The sequence below is a fragment of the Palaemon carinicauda genome, chromosome 11 (genome assembly GCF_036898095.1).
Source record: "Palaemon carinicauda isolate YSFRI2023 chromosome 11, ASM3689809v2, whole genome shotgun sequence".
Taxonomy (NCBI): domain Eukaryota; kingdom Metazoa; phylum Arthropoda; class Malacostraca; order Decapoda; family Palaemonidae; genus Palaemon; species Palaemon carinicauda.
Genome location: NC_090735.1, coordinates 139,410,156 through 139,437,655, shown reverse-complemented (window position 1 = coordinate 139,437,655; position 27,500 = coordinate 139,410,156). Strand labels below are relative to the sequence as shown.

At 36.6% G+C, this 27,500-nt stretch overlaps 1 protein-coding gene across 5 annotated transcripts in view; it reads left to right on the top strand.

Annotated features, from left to right (window-relative positions):
- The window catches only part of LOC137649791 (glutamate receptor ionotropic, delta-2-like), a 34,198-nt gene that overhangs the window by 4,519 nt on the left and 2,179 nt on the right, over nt 1-27,500 (top strand). For 2 of the 5 annotated variants that reach the window (XM_068382732.1, XM_068382733.1), the window contains 11 exons: nt 91-185; nt 646-812; nt 1,090-1,280; nt 2,274-2,501; nt 3,568-3,695; nt 6,366-6,487; nt 13,991-14,219; nt 16,157-16,302; nt 16,532-16,630; nt 21,327-21,493; nt 22,999-23,131. In XM_068382732.1, coding sequence (XP_068238833.1) covers nt 91-185; nt 646-812; nt 1,090-1,280; nt 2,274-2,501; nt 3,568-3,695; nt 6,366-6,487; nt 13,991-14,219; nt 16,157-16,302; nt 16,532-16,630; nt 21,327-21,493; nt 22,999-23,131 — 1,705 coding nt within the window. The remainder of the gene's footprint in view (nt 1-90; nt 186-645; nt 813-1,089; nt 1,281-2,273; nt 2,502-3,567; nt 3,696-6,365; nt 6,488-13,990; nt 14,220-16,156; nt 16,303-16,531; nt 16,631-21,326; nt 21,494-22,998; nt 23,132-27,500) is intronic. The other 3 variants (XR_011045866.1, XM_068382734.1, XM_068382735.1) reach the window with 3 other exon arrangements.

The following is a 27,500-nucleotide window of genomic DNA, read 5'->3' as shown; positions in this document are numbered from 1 at the left end:
TTAACTAATATTTATTGAATATCTATTAATTTCCTGTAGATTTACATAAAGTCATTAACATTTAATTGATTATTCCTAATCATCAATCAGGAACATTTCCGTAGAGGACGTGATGATAGTGGTAAAGAGCGTAGTGAAGAATAGCAACGGAAGTTTGACTTTTTTATATGGCCAGGAATATGAAGGTAAGATGGTGTTGGGGGGGCTTACTCATGAACCGGCTAAAAAAAAACGTTACTTGGTTTATACTTTGTATAAAAGATTTTTATTATATGGTAATACTCATAGCGAGATTGCTGAAGCCAGTTTTATAAGGACTAACTGACAGAAGATCATCCCATTTCTCAAACGGTTCATATCGATATTAACATTTTCTTTGATTCAGAGACAAGAGGAATATTGGCTTTAAACAATTATGTTCAAAAGAGGTAAACTGAAATTTCTTTTCACAGAAAGTAAAGATGATAAAGTTAATTAACACTGCAGTTCATTGATCCAAAACAACCTTGCTTTCATCAAAATATGTTTATCAGAGCTTTGCTAACTTCCTCTTTTTGCACAAAACTTGGTGAAAAATTTTGGCTGCCATTAGATACAAGATGCTCAAATAATTATTCAAATTGCTATGTATTATTTTTCTAACAGAGATAATACACTACTCAATTAAACTCGTAGCTCAGGAGTTCATTGTCCTGATGAACTTGAGGAATGACGGAGAGACGAAGACCTTTCGCCGAGTGTTGTCTTCGTCGGGGAACAGTTTCGTGCTGCTTCTGGACACACCAGCCAATATCGTCAGCCTTTTCCAGAAGGTAAGATCGGTCATGGGGTCCTTGGGTAGGCCATTCAGTTTGTCACTAACATCTTGTTGAAAAAGGAATTGTGACAAGAATCAAGGGAAATGAAAAGAAGTAAAGAAATCTTTAGAGTTTAGACTGATGGCATAAATTGGGTAGCTTTTAGGGGAGATGAAGGAGCTCATCTGTTGCTAACATACATGCAATCATATTTAGTATTTAATAAATTATCTATCTTCGTGTTATGGTATCAAGGCATACTCCACTGTTTAAAGCTTATCAATATCACCAGATGAGGAAAGCAAGGCTCCAGACGCACTTGACCAAATGGCTTTTGCTATTAGAAGGAGACGACGCCTTAAACAGTGTTGTCAGACTTCAAGAGTTTGTCAACGAAGGGACTCTAGTTGTTATTTTTGTCAAGACCTCTGATGGACATATGGTTCATTTTCTTCCCTCTGTTGACTCAGACGGTGTTACACGGTAAGTATGGTAACCTACCAGTTAACTTAAATGATAAACTTTATTCTTTGGTTGGCTGGTGAATAGTCTCAGAAAGTACAAGAACGATTTCTTGCTGTTTAGCCGCCAGTAGCAGAAAACTGTAGTCTCTAGATAGTCCGCATCTTTTGCCGTCCACATGGCAATTATCTGATATCTTTCGCATATTCTGTCACTACTTGGGCTTTTTCCTCTGGTTAAGGAGAGTCTAGAAGTTCCTAATATACCTCTTATTGTTTTCCCCGACTTTACTCTCTTACCAACCACCTTTATGCAAGTGCCACTGCTTGCTTAAGGTTGACATAGTCTAATCTTCTAACATCTAGTACTAAAGTATTTCATTGCATTTGCAGTCAGTTGTCTTTCGGAAATGAGCTAGTAAATATTTGGAAATGTGCTAATAAACATTTTATAAATACACCTGCAATCGTTTTGACATGAAATTTAAAGAGATCAACTATTATTCATGGCTTGACTTGTTACTGGTTTTTCCTACCTTACCAATAAATTTCCTTTACCTGAATAACGGATACGGTTTGTGTGGTCTTTGAGAAATGCCATAATACCCATTGGAAAACTCGAATATAAGAAATGGAATCAGAAGTCAACTTATTTATATTAAAGGTTGAGCTTACATGTAAAATCAATATGCGCAAGAATTTTCACATTTCTTTAATCTATGACCCCACCTTGATCTTACCAGGTGGCTTAAAATAAAATATTTCTGAATCTATTCAAGATATTTCCCTCTATATAAAACATGCCTTGATTTCTATTTTGAAATGGAAGTGTCCCTTTGAATTTATTTCTCCTTAACGATGATATTATCATCCGATCATGCAAGTACAGTAAGTGTTGAATGATGCAGATAGCATAAGGCACATACCTGACAGTATCACCATTATTAAACCAAAACATTAAAACTTTCATCTGAAATGATAGAGAAAGAAAGAATGACAGTTATTTAATTATTAGATTTACAAACAAAGGCAAGCTGGGAAGCACCAACGAGTTGAAGGAGATATTTTCCCCCGAGTCGCAACAGAAACGCTACAACTTGAGTGGACGTAAATTAAAGGTGGGCGTCAAGGAATTCTTCATGGTGATCAAAGTCGGCAAAGAACTTCCAGACGGGAGCGTTGAGCTTTTACCAGCCTTTGAAACAGAAATTTTAAACCTTCTTCGCTCAACTCTGAATTTTACGTAAGTAATTTCTATTTCGTCATGTCAATTTGGATGAGGTTGTTTGATGTGTGCCCTATCTCAGTCAAGTGTACATGAAGATCAGCGCACCTCCACACTTACACACTAGTTGACCCAAGCTTAAACCTACAATATACAGACGATCTGTCTTTTCTTCTTATTTTTTAATTCAACAATGTCTTACATCTTTTGAAGGTTTTGAAAGGCCGCTCATGAATGGCAGTGGCAAGGGACAGCGACATTTGCCTATCAAGCAGGAAAATACCCTAGAGACTGACCATATTACATATGATCAGTGCCCAAGCCCCCTCTCCATCAAGGCTAGGACCAAGGAGGGCCAGTCAATGGCTGCTGATGGCTCAGAATTTAGACCTATAGGCTCCCCCAAACTTTCCATCCTTAGCTCACAATGATGGTAAGATTGCAGTGACCAAAGGAACTAACGAGTTTGAGGGGGACTCGAACCTCAGTCTGGCAATCACCCTTCCATGCAGGAATGGTAGACAGCCACATTATTTCTTCAGCTAGGCTCTGAATAACACAAGAGCTTCGTTTAGCCAGACTGGTCATTGGTTGTGCAAGTGAGGCAACATACTGAAGATGTAGTGCCCAGTTATATGAATTCTGAATTTAATCATTATCTTTATTCTCAAAAAAGCCCATTAGGTCCAACCAGCAGAGCCTCATTCCTTTCTTCCATTACATAATTGCACATTGGTACTTTAATTACAGTTACTTCTAAATTTGGTATGCATTTTCTTTAGAAAATTTACCGTCTATTAACTCACATACATCTTCGACTCGTTAGTTTTTATTCAGTCATTATGATGATACATCTGGTTTCCCAATATTTTCTTCATTGTGGGTGTTTTAATTTCCAAGTTACTGTTGGTTTCATGAGTGCCACTTTGTTTTGTAAACTTAAGTACATATTTTTGTGATCCTTTTTAATGTGTGTAGATAAATGAAAACCTGTCTGGAAAATATCTTGACATGGAGATAATAAAATAGATAATTAATAATTTATTTCATTTCAATGCTTTGGATATTTTTTTTTTATCGACAGATATAAAGCATATATCCCAAAAGATGATGTATGGGGAGATACTCTGTCTGATGGTAATGTAACCGGAATTATTGGAATGGTAGCTAGGCGAGAAGTTACACTTGGAGCTTCAACATTGACCATGTCTGGTAAGTTTTCTTAAAACGTATTGTTGAGGGTCGTTAGTCATTTGTATATATATATATATATATATATATATATATATATATATATATATATATATATATATATATATATATATATATCTGGCACAGGATTAGAAATGAAACTATAAGAGAGATTACTCGAGTGCCATATGTGGATGAGGTCATGATGAGGGGTAGATGGAGATGGTTTGGGGATGCTCTTCGCACTCCCCAAGAGAGATTAGTTCATCAAACGTCTAGTTGGGCTCCCCAAGGCGCTAGAAGAGTTGAAAGACCCAGGCTTACATGGCTGAGGACTATGAAGCGCGAAGTAGGAGATGATGAATGAAGAAGTATTGAATTAAAAGCTCAAGATAGAGATGACTGGCGAAATCTAACAGAAGCTCTTAGCGTCAATAGGCATAGGAGATGATGATGACATTGCTTTAGCATAGTTTTGATGTTCTTTTTCAGGTTTTTAATTTTTTAATACTTGGAACCAGGAAAGATCTAAGATTTTATGAGTCTTACAACGAATTTCATGAGAGCCTTCTCTGTGCAAAAAAAAAGTGCAATAAAGATTTCAGGTGAAGAAATCATGTCAACTTTGATAACTGTATTTTCTAAAGCCCTGGTGTGGACCATACGTATTGCATATTTCACTGGAAATTATTGAGAAATTTCTTTCAGCCTTTGCAGATGTAGAAATCAGCATTTGTGTTTTTTATATATAATGCACAATAAATGAATCATGAACACACACGATATCTGATCTTACTCGCGTAAATGCTTGTGCACCTTTCTGGTATAGCTTTAGAAATGTGAACCGGGAGCTACAATTAAAACTGCAATGTCTATGGTTAAGATTTAGTATATATTTTTTTTTTTAATCCAGATGACAATCACTTACTACCCAAAGGAGCAGACAACCCTTTACTCTTACATGCTCAACTTTAAACAAAGTAATGATACATTGCAATAGGTCTCACTTCTGTTTTACCAATGCTAAGCTGAAAAGATTACCTTTAGTCAGATTAGGTTTTTTTGTTATGTTAAATTAGGGATATATTGTTTGGTTTGATGCTTAGAGGGGTGTAAAGACAAATGGTATTTATATTTTTTTGGTGAAAACAGCTGAGTACTAATCCCCTATGGTGTCCTTTTTTCAAGTTGGCTAGAGGAGGGTCTTTTCCTCATATTGGAGAATTGTTAATGTTACTCCTTTACCTGAATATGATATTAGTTCTTGCCGTCAATTACCGCCTAGTATCTTTAGTACTTGAGCATCTGTCAGCAAGACTCTTGCATTCTTGTGCTGAAGGGAATGTGTTTTCTATTTTGATGTTTGTCTTTTACTAGGGCATTGATACTTGTGATGTTCTACTTTCAATTTCTAATGTCACAGAGAAATCGCTAGATTTCTTCATATGGTTTGTGTGATAGGTCTTGATTTTAATGCTGCTTTTGACAATGGAAATCATGATACCCTTGTTTTCGAACTTAGACATATGGGAATTAGATGAAAAGTTTTAAGTATTCTTTTTGAATTTTTAACCAATAAGTTACAAAAAGTAACAGTAGAGAGGTAATTTCTGTTGTTTGTTATGGTGTAGTGCTTCTGGTTTTGGCATTGAAGACAGGCTTAATTATAGAGGTGATGCCCCAATATCTGCATTGATCTCACGCCACTTACTAAATTTATGACAGCCATGTCATGATTATGGAAGTATCTGTCAGATGATGGAGTTGTTGGAATGTCAAAATTTTAAACTGATAGCAAATGTGTTTGTTTTTGTTGAACAGATTCTCTTGAGTCTCACATTATAGCTTACTTTTAATATATTATATTTTTGTTAATTTCTATTGCATAATTCAATCTCTATTATGTATTGTCTTATGACATTCTCCTCGTTAGATTAAGATTGCAGCCTGGCTAGTATAGATGCCTTTTACCCATGAGGGTGTGTCCACGTTCACATGAGGTATGATTCAACTGGTGCAGTCGGGACATAGCTGAAGCTTTAAATAGAAATATGTTCATTCAAATAAGACCATTCCAGCTAACATCCTAAGCTCTCTGTGTGAACTGTCTCTTATACCTTTTCTATACCTGTAGAATTATTGCATGTGTAGACTCAGCCATAGGGTAATAACTCCATAAGGTACTACTTTCTATCCACATTCCTCACCTAATATTCATTCAAGAACCTTATATAATAACATACAGTATTCTGGCTTTTCTCTGCAGTCACTTCTTTAATAATTTGAACAGTTCCGGTGTTACTTGAACTGCCTAATCAGAGCACCATTATCTAAGAAACATATTCAAACTGTAAATTATATCATACGGTACCATAGAGATTTTAGGCCCGCTGAAAGTATATGTTCAGTGGCTCACCACTCATAATTCATATCATATTCAATATAATAAACCGTGGTCTCGGTTAGAATATGACGAGGTAACCTTGTCAGACTAAACCACTAATTTTAGTGTGACCCCATTCCACTTTCATTGGTGAGGACAGATCACTAACTATTGGTACTACCATTGCCCATCATACACAAACAGATATTTTCCCTATATTTATACATATAGCTATAACATGCACATTACAAGAGTGCAGAACATGAATATGCATATTCTTAGACCGATTACTTTTCTTATATCCACAGAAAGTAGAATGAGAGCTGTACACTTTGCTCATCCGTACCTCCATGGAAATTTTCTATTGATATCCAGGACTCCAAAGGAAAAGAACAGAGCGCTTGCAGTTCTCAGCCCATTCCAACTCCAGGTATGAAGCTGGTTTGTCTTATGATCTTTGCTTAAGTTATTTCTTTCTCCTTTTTTTGTAATATTTCAGTGTTTGCTTTTATTTTTGAGGAATATCAGTTTATTGACAATGTATCAAGGAAAGACATGTTCAGTACTTTACTAACTATATCTACAAGTTCATTACCACTTCTAAATTTTACACATGGGCATAATTCTATTGGGTATTTTGGTCACTCTATTTATGATGGTGTCACAACAGATTGACCCAAAAAAACAACACCTGTACTTTTCATGGCTAGAAATTCTTGCTCCTAAAAGCCTCCTGACTAACACTTACACAAGATGGCACATGCATATATATATATATATATATATATATATATATATATATATATATATATATATATATATATATATATATATATATATATGTATGTATATACATACATACACACATATAAATATATATATATATATATATATATATATATATATATATATATATATATATATATATATATATATATATATATATATACATATATATATATATATATATATATATATATATATATATATATATATCATCATCATCATCTTCATCATCATCATCATCAGCCATGGCTAGTCCACTGCAGAATAAAGGCCTGAGAGGACCTTTAACTCATATCTATTTATGATCTTTCTATGCCAGTCTATACCCGCAAATTTTCTTAGATAGTCAGCTCATCACCTTCTCTTCCATCTCCTTTTTTAGCAATCTCTAGGAACACATTCTGTTTTTCTTAAAGTCTATTTGTTATCTGTCATTCTCATTATATGTCCTGCCCATTTCCATTTCTTTTTCTTAGATACTGTTAGAATATCCTTTACTTCAGTTTGGTCTGGTATCCATGTTGCACACCTGGCTCATGCGCGCGCATTTGATACTTGTATCACATGTATTTGTGAGTGGAGAGTGATATTTTGGGATTTGAGGGGAGGGGCTTACCACTGTTTAGTAAATTGCCCTGAAATATGATTATATCCTTATGATCACTAGTGGTGAGGAAAATTACTGCTAAAAGCCCAAACTTATACATGCCAAAAGTCTATTCAATCAATCTTTACAAAAGAAAAAATAACTGAAGCTCTATTTCTCAACACATGAAATTTTTGAAAAAAAAAATGATACTGCTTTTTTCAATATTGACCAAGTTTTATTACTCAAACATGAAAAGAGAGGGAATTTTATAGCCAACGATTTGTAAATTCACTTTTGGAAAACCAAAAACTTCCATATAAAAAGTCACCCTTAAAAGTGACTCCTATATACTGATAAATTGATACATATAAAAAATAAGAAACAAGAGAATTTCCAATATACAACTTTTATTAAGTAAAATTCTCTTTGAAATGTCTTTTCAAATAAGATACTGTAATTGGACAAGAAACAAAAACGTAGTAGGAATTTGAAGTAACCCAAAAATATTTGTTTTTTAATGAGGTTTAGTTGTGACTTAAAATGCTCCTCCTAATGGACAATGTTGGAGGCCATGCAATTGACCTGTCATATGAGGGTGTACAAATCAAATTATTACCATTGAATACCAGATCTTTGATCCAGGCCAATTAAGGCATTGTTTGGAGATTCAAGGCTCTTTATATGTGGCCAACTTCTCACTGAAAGATTACTGGCATGGGTACACCATTGTAGCATGTCTCCAAAATATTCAGAATTCAATAAAGGAGATGAACAAAATGCGGAATGGCTGCTGGAAGAATTTGTAACCAGGAGTAGTCAACTACAATAAAGGATGCCCTCCTGAGAAAAAATTTCACCACTGCAGTAGTTAGGAAGAAGATTCTTATGGTCCAGCTCCCACACCTCTCAACCCCTCCTTTGAAGACGTGTTACCCTCATGAGTGAAAGGGGAACACGCCATTGTTGGTATCACAGTAGAAGAGTGCAAGAGACTGGAAGCCTCCGTTAGAAGAGTACAGGAGGTTGGGAACATGCTGGCCTGGCTGTGGTATGTATTGACAGCTTTTCTGAGGGAACCTTCTTTCCTCACAATGCACCGACCCCTCTACCTTCAGATAGCCAAGTCTGCTGGACGCTGCCTTAAGGATCAGATGAAGGAGGCTACTTTCCACGAGGCTTCCCTAATTGGTAAACGAAAGGGCCATTTTCTCAGTAAAGCCTCCGCTTCACTCTCCATACTGAGGGAATCCCAGATGTTCAGACATCACCTTTTTGAACCTGCAATTCTGGAGGACGTTCTCTATCGGGTTCAACTGTCTTCCAAGATGCGGAAGGAAGATATACTAAATGATTTGTTAAAGAAATTGCATTCGAATAAGCCGCAACAGAAAAAGTCCTACTCCCAGAGGGATTTGGGTGAACGCCTATTCTTCAACAAGGAGGGCGAGATATGGGAAGAAGCAGAAGTCTACAGCTGCTGCTTCATTAAACTTCCAGATTAGGAAGCAGGACAAGAAGAAGGACTTGAAGTCCTCACAGAACCCTGTCCCAAAGGGTTTTCAGAAATAGGGGCCAGTTCCTTCACACATACAAGTGGGTGGCTGCCTACAGCATCATTGGCAGGTTTGGGAGGCCATGAATTCGGACCCTTGGGTGACCATCATACTAAGGGAAGGGTACAGGATACCTCTCAAGTCTCAACCACCCTTGACCAGTCATTCGCCACCATCCATCAGTTACTCCGGCAGGTCCGTAAAGCAATAAGGGCCCAGGGAGGAGATACTACAGCTAGAGTTCAAGGGGGCCATAGAGCCAGCCCCACCCAACTCTTGGAGTTTTTACAGCCACATGTTTGTGGTAACGAAAGCCTCAGGGGTTGGAGACCCATCATCAATCTCTCTATCCTCAACTCCTTCTTAGAGATTATGAAGTTCAAGATGGAGACTCCAAAGATGGTTCTTCTACCTGTAAGGAGAGGGGACTGGTTCTTTACCATCGACCTCCAGGATGCTTATCTCCAAGTCCCAATTCATCAGGACTCTCGCCATCTTCTGCGCTTCCGCTGGGGAGAGGGGACATGGCAGTGCAAGTGTCTCTGCTTCAGACTGATAATGGCTCCTCTAAGGTCTTCACAAATCATGGCCCCAGTTGCAGCCAAACTCCACAGGATGGATATTCGGATGTGCTGCTACCTGGGCGACTTGCTCTTCCTATCTTCATCCCTTCAGGAAGCTCTTCGTGTGAAGGAATTAGACCTAGATCTTTGCAAGACACTTGGAATAGAGGAAATACATCAGTATGAACCTTCTAGGCCACCTTGCCTCTCTCACATTACTTGTTCCCAATGGGAGATGCCGTATGAGGGATCTTCTATTCACGTTGAGACAACAATGGGACTGGCAGGACAACACCAAACAAATTCAGGGGACAGCATGCTTGTTCTGTATACAGATGCTTTAGACATAGGGTGGGGGGCTTCTCTGGATCAGGAGAGCATTGCTGGGTTATGGACTCCTTCCCAGAGCTCCAGGCTCATAAACTGGAGAGAACTCAAGGCAATCAGGGAGGCTCTTCTCCACTTCACTCTGTGTTCAACCGAAGTAGTCACAGTGTATGTAGACAACTCCACCGCGATCTCCTATCTGAAGAAGGAAGGGGAAACAAAGTCCCAACCTCTAAACCCTCTTGCTCAGGAGATTTTATAGTGGCCAGAGGATCACGACGTTATTCTCCGACCCCAATTCATTCCAGGGAAGAAGAATGTCATTCCAGACGCACTCAGCAGTGGGGACCAGGTGATAAGTTCCGAATAGACCATATGTCAGGAGGTAGTAGATCACCTTGTACACCTTTGGCCAGCTAACATAGACCTGTTTGCATGTGCTTTAAATTTCCGTCTTCCAGCATATTTCATCCCTCAGAAAGATTCTCAATCTGCAGAGATCTACACTATGCTTCAAGACTGGAGGAACCTACAGATTTACGCCTATCCATCTTTAGGGATGATAGGCCAGTTCTTAAACAAATTTCAGTCATCGCAGAGGTGCACAATGACACTGGTAGCCCCGTTCTGGCCTCAGAAGGAATAGTTTGCAAGACTCCTAGAACTTTCCATAGACATTCCAAGGAGGTTGCCTGTCAGGTATGACCTCTTACACCAACCACATTTCCACAGGTTCCAGTTTCGACTGTCTTCATTACATCTAACCGCCTGGAGACTGTCAAGCGACTCGCTAGTGAGGGAAGTCTTCAGCAGTGGCTGAAAAGCACACCAAGGCACGAAGACATACTACTAATTTGAACAACCAGCATAAGTGGGTAGTTTATAGAGGTTAAAGTAAGAGTAACCACCACACTTCATCTAGACCTACAGTTCCGAAGATTACGGATTTCCTCCTTTATCTACGGAAGGAGAGAAAGCTTTGAGTGTCAGCCGTTAAACCTTATAAGTCGGCACTAGCCTCAGTGTTTAAGATGTCTTTTGGTGATTTATTTGAGGACCCTATTTTCCCTGATCTGATCAGATCATTTGATATTGAGTTTCCCAAGTTTTCCATTAGTCCTCCCAAGTGGGACTTGAATGTGGTTCTCAAGCTTCTAGCAGGGGCTCCGTTTGAACCTCTCGAGTTAGCATCTCTGCAAGACATGATTACCAAGACTCTTTTCTTAGTTACTTTAGCTACAGCCAAGAGACTGGGAGAGATAAAGCCATCTCTGCTTATGTGGGCACAAGAGGAAGGGACATGGTCCTTACGTACCTTCCAGAATTCAGAACCAAGACGGAATCTGACTCCAACCCTCTTCCCAGAGAGTTTCTTCTTATTTCTTTAAATGAAACACTTGGGCATCTGGAGGAGGAGAGACTGTACTGCCCAGTGAGACACTTACACTATTATCTAGCCAGAACCAAGGCTATCCCTCACAGGCCTCGGTCTGTCTTCGTCTCGCCTAAACTACAGTCGAAGGCCATGACGAAAAATGATGTTTCTTTCTTTATCACGAGACTCATAGAAAAGGCCTCTCCTCAATCTTTATCAGACAGTGCTGCCAAGAAGGGAAGAGGTACCCACAGTCTAAAGGGTTATTCCACTTCCTTTCTTTTTGGAAGAACTCTTCATTGAAGTCAGTCCTGAATGCTCCGTTCTGGAAAGGGAATAAAGTTTTTGCTTCCCACTACCTCAAAGACGTGGAGTTGGTGTATAATAACACACGATGTCTTGGTCCTATTGTGACAGCTGGAGAAATTGTTGGTTAACATCTACTCAGCCTCCTACCCGAAATACTTAATGTATGTAAGGTAGAATGAAAGGCATGAATGAGATGGGGTATGAATAAAGGCTCACTCCGTGCGAATGAAAACCTCGCGTAGGCAGGTTATGTACATGCATGAGAGAAAGTAAGGTAGTGAGGGCCCATTGGGGGCCTACATCTACATTACCTCAGAGACATATGACTAGACTAACAGATTTAACCGACATATGCAAGTTATTGATACAAGGTTAGGAACTTCATTTAGAATAGGGTAATTAGTCGACTAGGCATCGAGACTGACCCAGCCATGATTGAACTTGTCTAATGGTGATCCAGTTCACTGCAAAACTTAGAAAGGTCCAGTATCAGTCAAAGTAACTACTCTGAGGTCTTCTCAGTTCTATTTGTATTCTTTAAAGGTAACTTCATTATATCAGCTGTTAATATTTATACCTATACTTTCCATCCAGGATAAATGCTGGTAATCAGATGAATTAAGTTATACAGGATAAATGTGAGGCAAATGAATTCTTAAATTCAAAATCAATTTTTGAACACTTACCTGTATAACTTAATGGAAGACCCTTCCCACCTCCTTACGTCATAAGCAGGTTAACGACAACATATTCTTAAAGAATGGTTCAGTGATCGGTTGGTGGAGAGATCCCCCCCCCACCATTGGAGGGGGAGAGATAGAGGACCACGTGACCAACTGTCAGTTTTCCAATTGACAAGCAGTTACCTGTTAAACAGTTAAAGCCAACAAATGCTAAAGATTTTGACGACCTTTTGTTCTAAAAAGTCTACGGGTATTGTGATTTCAGTTAGTTTCATTCTTTACCGAGATTTCCTTCATTTAATTAACTCGATTATAATGAGACTTTTGGACCTGTTTTCGGTTGGCCACACTCAATGAGGGTAAGATGATTAGTCACCTGATTAGTTATATCTGTTTGGAGCCCACGCAGATGTGATCGACTGAATTAAGTTATACAGGTAAGTATTCGAAAATTAATTTCATATTTAAAAATTCATATGCTGTATATATATATATATATATATATATATATATATATATATATATATATATATATATATATATTTGTGTATATACACACACATATATATGTATATATATACATATATATATGTATATATATATATATATATATATATATATATATATATATATATATATATATATATATATATATATATATATATATATATATATATATTTACATATGTATATATATAAATATATATATATATATATATATATATATATATATATATATATATTTATATATATATATATATATATACACATATACTGTAAATATCTAGAAATTTAACTGAACGAACACATATGACATCCATATTAAGGACTTATATCAATAGCCCATTCCCAGACCCTAATTTTTCCTTATTAACCTGTGGCAAGGTACAAGTCATAGTCTAGCGGAACATATATCGGCAGCCACCTAATAGGGTGTAAGTGTTATGGTTTGGCCTGGGCACCAGCCATCCGCTGAGATACTACTGCTAGAGAATCAGTGGGTCCTTTGATTGGCCAAACAGTACTAGATTGTGCCCTTCTTTCTGGTTAGAGCTCTTTTTCCCTTTGCATACATATACACCTAATAACCTGGCCTATTCTTTACATATTCTCCTCTGTCCTCATACCCCTGACAACACCGAGATTACCAAATAGTTCTTCTTCGCTCAAGGGGTTAACTACCGCATTGTTTCTGGTCAGTGGCCACTTTCCTCTTGGTAAGGTTAAAAGTGACTCTTTAGCTATGGTAAACAACTCTTCTAAATGGACACTCCAAAATCAGTCAGTTGTTCTCTAGTCTTGGCCAGTGCCATGGCATCTATACCATGGTCTTCAACTGTCTTGGGGTATAGATCTCTTGCTTGAGGGTACATTTTATTTCAATGTTCTTAAAATATCTTAGTTTTGTTCATTACTTCTCTTGTAGTATACATATTTCCTTATATCCTTTCCTCACTGGGCTATTTCCCTGTTGGAGCCCTTGGGCTTATAGCATCCTGCTTTTCCAACTAGGATTGTAGCTTAGCAAGTAATCATAATAATATAAACAAGTTCGTGATTTATTTGTCTAATTGTCTTTTCTTTTAACAATTCTTATTGGCAGTTTTATTAAATTATAATACAAAACTATCTTTTGATATAGTAGGCAATGGCTGACAGTAGGATGCTCTTACAGGTTTGACGCTGTATTTCATATGGTTTTGGATTATATTTCACTCGAATATTAATATTTGTTTTCTCTGAAACAGATTTGGATTTGTATAACTTCGGCTGTCTTACTCATGGGGCCCATCGTATACTTGATCACTTATGTAATAAACAAATACGTCGCAATGGATGGGAAGGCGATTGATTACCAGTGGTTTCACTACAACATATTTCGAAATGTTATCAATCAAGGAAACTTCATTCAGGAAGAATCATTGCCAGTTCGAGTGGTTCTTGCATTCTGGTTTCTCTTCTGTCTCATAAATGCAGGTAACATTTGAATTTAAATCGCACCATATTGAAATATTAACCTCGACAAACAGGAACAAACACATCACCTGGAAAGGAACTGGGTGCAGCTAAAAATCTTTAATATGCTTCGTCAACAAGTATTGTGATTGGCTGCCAACTTTCTCACAGCTGATTCATGTAAACATAACTGTAATAATAACAAAACAGATACTTTACCAGTGACCCACTTGGCTGGCGTGCCCAGCACATCAATGTACCACTTACCAGAAGAGATGAGCAATGAGATAATATTTAAGAGTGAAGCAAGGCATAGCTGAGCAAACACCATTTGAGTGGAGGCCAATCATGAGGTTGTGAGTGGAGCATGCTAAAGATTTTTTACCACACCCATTAAACTGTCTCTTGTTTAATGATGGAATTGTCACCTGAGAATATCAATGACAGTCTATAATACAACTTCCTATTCATATGCATAAAGAATCAAATATATTCATATGATACATTATTTGACCTTCACAGAAAATTAAGAACATTAAAGTAATCAACAAAGAGTAAGGACTGCTCTCTGATATATCATAAAATAACTTTGACAATTTTACCTAACACTGGCAAGGTTATAACATAGATAAACAATAATCAATTCAAATTCCTAAAATTTAATACCAAAGAAAGATTTCCTAAAGAACTATGACTAACTAAGACAACAGATTATAAATCTACAGCCTTTTAATTTTCTTCAATTTACAACCTTGACTAAGTTAACCCAGGATTAGAAAGTATTTTACTAATCCTACTAGTATTTTGTGCCAATACAAGAGCACACAATACCACTTTAGAACTTGTGAGGTTGAATAATTTCTGTAGTTTTGGGGTGACCAATGCGTCCCACTCAACAAGTTCCTGGTCATGCATTTCATGCAACATGGTTTTTTGGGGAAGGATGCACATATGTGTGCCTAAAGATAGGCCAAGCTTTCTTTTTGAGGTACAAATGACAGTACTAAAAGACATACTAGATACTCGACACATCTTTAAACGCATTGAACTTAATTTCTAACCATCAGCATTGTCTTGACCCTGATTGTTGACTTTAACTGAACTTCACAAGGTATGAGAAGAGTTGGAAGACCCAGGCCCACATGGCTGATGACTATGAGGTGTGAAGTAGGAGATAATGAATGGAGGAGTATTAAATTAAAAGCTCAAGATAGAGACAACTAGCAAAATCTATTCGAGGCCCTTTTCGTCAATAGGCGTAGGAGGAGAGGATGATGATGATGATGATGATTGTTGACATATTAAGATCTAAACCAATTTCTCACACATATTGGAGGTAAACTATCTCCTTCAGGTCACTGCTGGTGTTTTTATGAGCTTGATGGGGGTAGGGGACAATTTTCATGGCAGATGCCTCGTCATTTGATTCAGAAGCAGTGACCATATCCTCCAGAAAACGGTGTGTGTAGGGAATTTCTGATCAGGTACTCCCTCAGATCATGGGTCTTATATCTATTTCACTGCAGAGGATCTGTTCTTTATCTTTAAGGGCCACTCATGCCTTTGTTGAGCAAATGAGATTTGCCTGGCTAGGATGAGGAAAAAAGGTAGTTGACAGCAACAACAAAATGCCACAAGAGTCAAAACATCCTGGTAGCTATTATGTTTGCAACAGGGAAAAAATTGACTTGAAAGTTCTACATTACTGTCAATTGGCCAACGAGCAAGTGAGAAAGGGGAAGCTAATCTGCTAAATTAATAAACATCTGGGAAGAAAAGTCTAATTTTTTTCCTACTATAAATAAAAGAACCCAGAATCAAAGAATGTCATGGATTCATTGAAATGGAGTAAGAACATATCTACATTGCAACAAAGGTTAATTTATAAAAGATTCTTCTCCGTATACATATTATTCACTTGAAGGAATGTCAATCAATCAATTTTCTTTTCTTTGCAGCTTTATATTCAGGAATGTTAACAGCTGTTTTGGCCATCCCAGCCTATGAGACTCCCATAAATTCCTTGCAGGATCTCCCTAAAGCCACTAAGGAAGGATTTACGGTTGGGACATTAGCAGGCAGTCATTATGAAAGTATTTTCAAGGTATAGGTTATGTAAGCACTTATCTAATTTCAGATCCATGAAATAATTGTCCTTTGAGGCTATCTAAAGAAATCATGGACAATATTTACACACGTAGTTAATGAATAATATAGTTCTACCACTACTGCTAATGTGTCTCTGTCGAGTTGCAGTGCGCAGTGCTTAAAGACAGTTATCATTACTCACGTTTAAATATGATTTCTCAGTATAGAAAACTGGTCTTTTTCAGACTGCTACTGAAGGAATTTTCAAACAGACCTGGGATCTATTTAATCATAACGATAGATCAAAAAGTTTTGTTAGTGGCACTTTCCTTGCTGCGAGACGGGTAAGTATTTTTCTAAACTTACACTTTGATAAAGTAATTTGGTTTAACAAAAATTGGCAGTTTTCTCTTTTAATTATCTAGATGTTATCTATGGGAAAATAAATTAAATACTACTGAATTCATCAAAAAGTAGTATAGCATTCTACTTATTATGAAAGATTTTTATGGTTATCTTATGGCCTTACTAAAAGGATCTATCATCTATGAATTTTAGTGTCCTTGAAAGTCGTAGAAGAGTTGATGCTAATCTCATATGTAAATAACCTAAACCAAGACATTATCTTAAAGTCTTAATGTGTACAGGAAGCAATTAGTTACTCGGGATGTTTATATCTCTAGGTTGTCGCAACAGAGATTCGGGGAGAAATAAGCCCCTCCCCTTCTGATGACGTCATAGTCAATCATGTTGTCTCCTATGTTAACAGCGGTCTCAACACAATATATGTTAGTATAGTTTTAAATTTGTAGGTGGATGCAATGTGGCCACTGCTAATGTGGGAGACAGTGTGACTGTCCATCTATGGTAATTGGCTAAGACGTGACCAGCAGGGTTGGGTGTGGCTTATTTTGCCCGGAACGTTTGCTGCAACTATAGTTAAGCTAAGGAAACCTTGACAGATGGAGGATTTTAGATTTATACAAATTTGATTTAGTGTTCCATTTGATTTGATCCATCATTAGACTTTCAAAGATGAATTTTATAACCTTACCATTGCAGGCTATCCTTTGCAGTTTTAGGTAGCTGTTGTTGATGGATGTTCTAGTGAACCGGGCCTATAACTAGTGCTCTTGCGCAGTAATCTGAGAGTACCATTGTTTTTAGTTTTAGCTTTTACTAGAAACATGATCATTGAAGTTTCGAGTGAGATAGCTATTAAGAAAATGAAAAATTTGCATGCTTTATCAGATAATATGGAAAAGATCAACAAGTGGTGCTGCCAAAGGCAAAGGCAAATTATCAAATCTATTGTCAAGCCATCTTCAGCTGCATCGCCTCTTTTCATGCCTTTTAATGCTTTCTTTACTTCTCCTACTGTTGCCCAGGGTGTTTCATTATCTGAGTAAAGCATTTATTACTTCATTAGGAAATTATGAGATCTCACTTCAATAACCATTTTAACATTGGAATGAAAGCCATTGTACGAGATAGAAAGAAGGCAAGTGGGATTTTGGAAAAACCTCTAAAGAGAAGGATATTATGCATTATGCCCTTCTATCAATATTCAAGTGCAGCCTTCTAACATCATGGATATTTATGGACGGCTTAATTACTGATATTGAACTTTAACGATTAAATTTATTGCAAGGAATTGCCGGTACTAGTTTACTATTTAACTGCTAAAATAAACATCCAATAAACTGTTACTCAGTTCAGTATTCTTCATGTAAATAAATCCGATGATAACATTTACTATTTTCCTATGGCTGCTTTAAAATGTTTCAATAATATTATCATATTTTTGTTTCATAGGACTAGAGAAATTTTCCTTGTGTTTTGTGTTTGAGTAAAGATTTTATCCCATTGCGCGTTAAGAGTAAAAAAATGTATTTTCAGTTATGTGAGAGCGATGAAATGCCATTACGTTGAAATATAATAGTGATGAAAAGTTGAGTGATGAGATGTCTTGGTGCTGAAATGTCAGGTGTTTATATGACGCATGATTAAATGTCGTATGATTGAAGTGTCGGGTAATTAATTGACGAGTAATGAAATGTCACCTAATCGTGTGTATACTGTATATATATATATATATATATATATATATATATATATATATATATATATATATATATATATATATATATATATATATATTTATATATATATATATATATATATATATATATATATATATATATATATATATATATATATATATATATATATATATATATATATATATATATATATATATATATATATATATATATATATATATATATATATATATATATATATATATATATATAATCACTTTCTGAGTGAGGATACCTTAACGTGGTGAAAAGGTTTGTGTACCACCAAAATTAACAAAGCTGTACTTGTCCGGGCCATCCATACTAGGTTGGTTTGCTGTGAGCAATCAGTAAAGTCTTCCACCATCATCAATCCGCATTGGCCAGCATGGTGATGAAAATTGACAAAGCCTCAGACATAAATAAGGACATGTCTGAGGCCTTTTTCCTGCAGTTCACTAGAAACGGCTGCATATGTTGAATTGGTATCTTGATAGAATGGAGGTGAATTTGCAGAATATTTGTGCATGTCTTAAGTGACAAAGTGATGACACCTTATAAAACAATATCAAACAACACTTGCTCATCTTGTCGAGGGGCATTGGACATCTCTGGTTTATAAGCTTTATGATCAACGTCTTGCCATTGCATGTATCAGAAATTGGATGTAAGTTCATTCAATTAATTTTAATAAAGACGATATGCTATTAATGTGGATACATTCCTGATGTTAATCACAAAGGATGTGGTTAGTCACATTTGTAGTGGACAATGTTTTCCTTCCTTAATGGGTTCTTACAAAAATTATCTTTAAAAATACAACTGAGGAGGAAATCACTATTTATTAAATAAGTATATTGTTCTTACCACTTTCATATGCATCACACTTACTTTTAAATGCATGTACTATCCTCAACTTCAAATTGTTTAATAGCAGTACCTCTTGACAATGCTAGAGTTCTTCATCTGAAGTAAGGCTGCATAAGTTCGTAGTAGCTTCCCTACTGGCTGTTTTTCTGAAGCTAGGGCTCTTCGAACAGAGCGAAACTGTGGAGTGTTTCCAAAGCTAGGGCTGTTCTAATAAAACGAAGCTGTGGAGTGTTTCTGAAGCTAGGGCTCTTCGAACAGAACGAAGCTGTGTAGTGTTTCTGAAGCTAGAGCTCTTCAAATAAAACGAAGCTGTGTGGTAGTTTTGAAGCTAGGGCTCTTCGAATAGAACGAAGCTGTGTAGTGTTTCTGAAGCTAGGGCTCTTCGAATAGAACGAAGCTGTGTGGTGTTTCTGAAGCTAGGGCTCTTCGAATAGAACGAATCTGTGTGGTGTTTCCGAAGCTAGGGCTCTTCGAATAGAACGAAGCTGTGGAGTGTTTCTGAAGCTAGGGCTCTTCGAATAGAACGAAGCTGTGTGGTGTTTCTGAAGCTAGGGCTCTTTGAATAGAACAAATCTGTGTGGTGCTTCTGAAGCAAGGGCTCTTCGATTAGAACGAAGCTATGGTGTGTTCGTGAAGCTAGGACTCTTCGAATAGAACGAAGCTGTATAGTGTTTCTGAAGCTAGGGCTCTTTGAACAGAACGAAGCTGGGGAGTGTTTCTGAAGCTATGGCTCCTCGAATAGAACGAAGTTGTAAGTGTTTCTGAAGCTAAGGCTCTTCGAACCGAACGAAGCTGTGTAGTGTTTCTGAAGCTAGGGCTCTTCGAATAGAACGAAGCTGTGTGGAGTGTTTTTGAAGCTAGGGCTCTTCGAATAGTACGAAGCTGTGTAGTGTTTCTGAAGCTAGGGCTCTTTGAATAGAATAAAGCTGTGTGGTGTTTCTGAAGCTAGGACTCTTCGAATAGAACGAATCGGTGTGGTGTTTCCGAACCTATGGCTCTTCGAATAGAACGAAGCTGTGGAGTGTTTCTGAAGCTAGGGCTCTTCGAATAGAACGAATCGGTGTGGTGTTTCCAAACCTATGGGTCTTCGAATAGAACGAAGCTGTATAGTGTTTCTGAAGTTAGGGCTCTTTGAATAGAACGAAGCTGTGGAGTGTTTCTGAAGCTAGGGCTCTTCGAATAGAACGAATCGGTGTGGTGTTTCCGAACCTATGGCTCTTCGAATAGAACGAAGCTGTGGAGTGTTTCTGAAGCTAGGGCTCTTCGAATAGAACGAATCGGTGTGGTGTTTCCAAACCTATGGGTCTTCGAATAGAACGAAGCTGTATAGTGTTTCTGAAGTTAGGGCTCTTTGAATAGAACGAAGCTGTGGAGTGTTTCTGAAGCTAGGGCTCTTCGAATAGAACGAAGCTGTGTAGTGTTTCTGAAGCTAGGGCTCTTCGAATAGAACGAAGCTGTGTGGTGTTTCTGAAGCTAGGGTTCTTTGAATAGAACAAATCTGTGTGGTGCATCTGAAGCAAGGGCTCTTCGATTAGAACGAAGCTATGGTGTGTTCATGAAGCTAGGACTCTTCGAATAGAACGAAGCTGTATAGTGTTTCTGAAGCTAGGGCTCTTTGAACAGAACGAAGCTGGGGAGTGTTTCTGAAGCTATGGCTCCTCGAATAGAACAAAGTTGTAAGTGTTTCTGACGCTATGGCTCTTCGAACAGAACGAAGCTGTGGAGTGTTTCTGAAGCTAGGGCTCTTCGAATAGAACGAAGCTGCAAAACTGTTGGATGGTCTTTGCTCCTGATAGTGTTCCTGACACTGGAACTCTTCAGTCTGAGTAAGACTTTGGAGTGACTACACCACACCTTATGTCCGTACATGTTTTAACTTACTTTCTAGCTGTTGCTTATTTGTGAGGACTTCTGCTTGTTCATTTTATCTTGTGCAATTTTTTTCTTTATATGTATTTTGTTATTAGTTTCCACTTTTGACTATAATTCATCTCTTTTCTTTTTCTTGATCTTCATTTGATCTTACAGTTGTTAATCCATTATGATGTTCATATTTTGTTCTATAGTTCCCAATTTTGCTTCCTTTCAGATTCTAGATGAGAAATTTGTATTTATTACGAGTGACAATATAGGACGTTTATTCTCAACGATGTTTGGAAGTGAAAGATTTCACCTCAGTAAAGAAAGATTCCTGCCATCGTATATTGGAATTGCTTGTCAGAAAGGTTCTCCCGTCAATGGTGCACTCTCTCGAGTGTAAGTTTGCTGTTCTATTTTATTATTAAAGGTATTAAGTTACAAAACCTTGTAAAAATACTGGAGAATTAGTTAAGTTTTATTTGTATATGTTTGTCAAATTTTTAAACAAGTAGTGAGGTTACAAGGCCATCAGGAGAAAGTCAAGAAAGTGATAAAGATCAGGTGTTTTGAATTTTGTAGCTTCATTTTGCACCTCCTTGATATCAAGACCTTTTTTTTTATTACATCTTTGATACCGTTCATCCAGCCCTTTGTAGGATTTCCTCTTTTCTTCTATTGCCTAAAACATCTGAATTATGTAGTCCTTTTACAGACCTATTGTCAACCATTCTTTCCGCTTAATTAATCAAACCCTCTCAAAATATTGTGATCCATCCTGTCATTATGTTAGCTGTTTTAACGACTCTTCCACATATCTAAACATCCCTCACCAGTTCAAGTCATCTCGCACCACATACACTTGCAAGTAGTTAACCTAAAAATTCATTGCTTCGTGTTCTTGGTGTCCAATAACCCTCATAACATTATTCTTACTCACATTTACTTTCAACTTTCATCCCTTGCAGATACTGTCAATCTCTCATTAGTTTCTGCAGTTTTTCATCAATAACCGCAATCAGTAAAGCATCACCTGTAAACACCAATCATCCCTTACTCCAATTATGATTATCTCATCCTACAATTTTGCAAATCCACTGTCTACTCCCTCTAATCGCTTGCATAAACCCATACGTAAAGAAATTAAACAGTCATGGGATGGGGACAAATTACAGCTTTTCTAAGAAACTTTTACATAAAAGTAGTCACTTTTTCATCTACATAGCCTCACACATATTTCATGTACATTTCAAAAACTTTTCATTTCTCTCAAGATTATATCTTTGATATAGATATCTTCAGCAGCTTCTGCGCTGAGCCAACACCTATAGTTTTACATCTTTCTAGGTCTGTATGTGGCATGCAGTTTCTTCCCCTTAGTTTCATCCATACCATATAAGTGTTCAATAACACATACAGCTTTTCGGTGTGTATCATAACGTCACTAGTCCATATTGAGGTACAACTTGGTTCTTTCAAGAGGCTAAGGCATTAGATAGCTGCGCCTCTATGGAAGAAAGAGCAGTCGTTTTCAAGGTGCCAAGTGGAACCTAGTTCTTTGACTAATTGAGTCAATAAACAGCAAGGAAAACAAGAAAGAAAAGGAGGATAAATGAAATTGAATGTATATATATATATATATATATATATATATATATATATATATATATATATATATATATAAATATATATATATATAAATATATATATATGTATATATATATATACATATATATATATATATATATATATATATATATATATATATATATATATATATGTATGTGTGAGTGTGTGTGCGCGCGCGCTCGTAATTATTGAGAGATAATACAGACTAAAACTAACCCTTTAAGTCATATCAAAACCTTTCTTTGATTGACTTAAACAAAACATGTATTTTCCAGATTTCTCAAGATGAAAGAGGGAGGTATAGTAGATAAAATTTTAGATGACCATGATAAATTAGTACCTGTGGATCCATCTGCCAAACAAGTATCCAATAAAAAGAGCCCCTCGATTACCTTGACGCACCTCCAGGTGAGAATACTGCAAACGTTGAGACAGACATTTCATATAATTAAAATATATATATATATATATATATATATATATATATATATATATATATATATATATATATATATATATATATATATATATATATATATATATATATATATATATATATAAAGGTGTATTTTCCACCTTAAAGGATATTGGCTGAAATTTGGTTAACATATATCAAGTAGAAAAGGGAATTAGAGATTTCAGACCTCCGCCAATGATGATTTTTAACTTTTTACTCAAGTCTATGGACCAAGTTTTCCTTTTTTCGTATGTTGACCATTAATGAATCTCCTCTATAATAAAAATCCTGTATCCGGATCACCGCTAAAATATAATCACTTCTAGATTAGCCATTTCTGACATATCCTAAAAACATCATCAAAATTCACCGGTAACTTTTTCATTTTTTCAAGTTTTCTTTAGTATAAACCGGCTGTTTCTTCGCACCCCGTTACGGGGCGTCCCGCCCGGGACTTGGGGGCCATTCTGTCATTTTCCCTTTCCATAGACTGACTAAATCCATAAAGGATTCATTGGTTAAATTCATCAAAGAATAGACAGGTGACAAACAAAGAGATAAAGGTGAAAACATAACCTCTAAGATGTAATATAGATATAAGATAATAATAATAATGATAATAATAATTATAATAATAATAATGATAATAATAATAATAATGATAATAATAATAAAAAAAATGGAATATCTTGAAATGACTGGAACGAACTAAGATGGAACCTGAAATTGGAGGAAGTATGCTCTTTTTATGGTTATTCAATGGCATTCCGATAGCTTTCAAATTCAAGTGTCGGATTCCAATTGCATCAGAGTTTAACTTGTTTGTTTTGAAACTTTTGTCATCCTTTTGAACTTTTAAGTTTAACAGTCAGTAATGGGAACACAAAATGTTAAATAGTTCACCATGAATATAATCAAATTGTGTGGCTGTAATTTGACGATGGCTCAGAGCATAACAATCGTGTAGCTCGTGATTCTTCGATTCATTTCTTAAGAAGTTATGCATTCTACAAAAGCAATTACCAGCGCCAACGAAATTGGAAGGTGTTTGTGTGTGTGTTTTTTTTAACTGCTTCCTGGCCACAATTTTAATCCCAGGGTAATGAAACATGCAGAAATTAGCTGTTATGTAAAAAGCTGGAAATGATTAAATTCTGGAAGGTCAAGGTTAAAGATCAAGGTCACGGTCAAGCAAAATGTTCAATTCACGTAATCAGCCATTAGTTTGGACATCGTTGTCACAGAGACTTCAAACTTGGTTCATATTTGACTGTATGAAAATCCAAGCAATTATTACATGTTAGGGTCAAAGGTCAAGGTCAAGGTCGAGAAATAATCTACAGCGGCGGAGGTCTCGCTCTACTGAGTGCCTTCTAGTTTGCACTGATTCTTCTCTTTCATGTTTTGTTCCTCTCCTATTGGACGTAACGTCAATTGTGTACCGATGCTTTATTTATCTATAGTAATTTTGCGTTTATTATCATTTATATTTTACTTGAATTTCCCCTTTTGTTTATATTACATTAAATTCAATTCTTTATTACCCTTTGATTTTCTGCTTTTTAATCTAATACTCTATTACGATCTTATTGACAGTTTCACCATAGTATCTAATATCATACATAGATTAGTATGAAGTGTTTTTAACCATTCTTTATCTGTTAACTATGCCACACATGCAAACATATAGTATATATATATATATATATATATATATATATATATATATATATATATATATATATATATGTGTGTGTGTGTGTGTGTGTGTGTGTGTGTGTGTGTTTGTGTGTATATATACATATATATTTATATATATTATACATATGTATTCATATATATACATATATATACTTATATATATATATATATATATATATATATATATATATATATATATATATATATATATGTGTGTGTGTGTGTGTGTGTGTGTATACGCTGTATGTATACTGTATATATATACATATATATATATATATATATATATATATATATATATATATATATATATATATACAGTATATGTATAAATGTATACATATACAGTACATATATTATATTATATTTACAGTCAATAAATACCTCACTTGTCTCTATAAATAGAAGATAGCATCTCTCCGGACAAACTAAGCCCCAGTTAGTTTTCTGGATAACACGAAAACTGCATTCAAGTTTTTCCATTTAATATTTGGTGTCGACAATGTATTACTAATAACTTTTTTACGCGATTCTTTGCAAGTACTACATTTGTTGAACGATGGAATAAATCTTCAATATAAAGGCTATGATAATGAAAATGTAAGGTAAAAATATTTAGATACTCCAAAATTAATTAACAAGTCTGGGTATATTTAAACTTTAATGTTCTTGGAAATATCATTATGTTTATCCTTAAGATTGATTTTGAAATGCAAGATCTATTTTTCACAATGATTTAAAGAATTTTCATAACTGCTCTCAAAAGCTTTACCCGTCTTCGACGAAGCTCACGATTCCAATCTTGCAACAGGATTAATATCTGTTCCTCCGTAACGTTATCTCTAATCTAAAGCAGGCTGAATTATAAGGCTTATTTTCCCGCCTAGAAAATATAGATTTATAAGTTATGTTGATCTTAGATTTCATTCCCCATATTATTATTATTATTATTATTATTATTATTATTATTATTATTATTATTATTATTATTATTAATTGCTAAGCTACAACCCTAGTTGGAAAAGCAGAGTGCTATAAGCCCAGGGGCTCTAACAGGGAAAATAGACCAGTGAGGAAAGGAAACAAGGAGGAATGAAATATTTCAAGAACAGTAACATTAGAATAGAAATCTCCTATATAAACTATAAAAACTTAACAAAACAAGAAGACGACAAATAAGATAGAATAGTGTACTCGAGTGTACCCCCAAGCAAGAGTGGCCCCTTTCCTTATGACAAAGTTTAAAGGTTTAAAGGTCATTCATGAATGGCAGAGGCAAGGGACAACGACATTGCCCTGCCAATCAGGACAATGCCCTAGAGACTGACCATATATTATATGATCAGCGCCCAAGCCTCTTCTCCACCCAAGCTAGGACCAGGGAGTGCCAGGCAGTGGCTGCTGATGACTCAGAAGATAGGCTCCCCCAAACACCCCAACCTTAGCTCGCAAGGATGGCACTAACGAGTCTGAGCGGGACTCGAACCTCCGTCCGGCAAACACCAGACAGAGACGTTACCAATTAGGCCACAACAACCCATATTGACCCAGCATATTCTCTGTAATGAAATAGTTTTTGTACTCCCATCTATTCCATCTATGCCATTTCTCCTCTTTCTCCCATGAAGTTCATAATTCCACTAGTACAAAAATGGTTAGTCTACGTATTCTGAAGAGGTGAATAAGCCTCACAATACAATCTGCTTTAGATAAGAGATAACGTTGTGACGAAGGAGGGAGAAGGTTGTGAACTCAAAGGCAGATTGGAAACGACTGAGTTATATATTAAGGAACACTCTTCTTTATATACAAAACCTCAAGGCAACAGGACATAACATGTTCGAGAGACAGACAATGTTCAGAGCAAAACAGCAGACATGAATTTTCATGTTCGTTTGAGTGCGAGGGAAGAGCGAAGATACAAGCATATTATATACAAAAGGAATTATGTACAATTGTGTGACACACGGTTGGTACATGGCTCCCCCTCTAAAAATGACATACTGATCATGTTGAATAGGTGCCCTGAATCTGGAGAGATAGTAGTAAAAACTGCGCCGATTAGCGTCAGTGAGTGGCTGTAGAAGTCGATGGTTGGGATGCGAGCGAGTGGTGGATGATGGGTGGCTGTGTTGCCGCTCCGGCTCGTCACGGGGTAGGCGAGTGTGTCCTACGGCATTCATAGGCGTGTGTGTCCTACGGCATTCATAGGCGAGTGTGTCCTACGGCATTCATAGGCGTGTGTGTCCTACGGCATTCATAGGCCTACGGCATTCATAGCCGTGTCCTACGGCATTCATAGGCCTACGGCGTTCATAGGCGTGTGTGTCCTACGGCATTCACGTTAGCTTTGGTTGAAGTTGTATAGGTGTCCTCTACATCACGAGTGGAGGCGTTGATGGAGGTTTGAAGGTCATGAAGCGGGTTCACATCACGAGGAGAGCTGTCTGCTGCAGGTTGCAGGCGAGTAATACAGGTCATTTTCCCGAGGGTGAGCGAAACTCTTTGGTCCCCCAACGGTTGTCGAGAGAACTGAAAAAGCGTTGCTATACGGGCGGCTGGCGACGGCGAGTACTGCTGCAGAAGGTATGCGTTGACGGCGTCATAGTAACGGTGAGA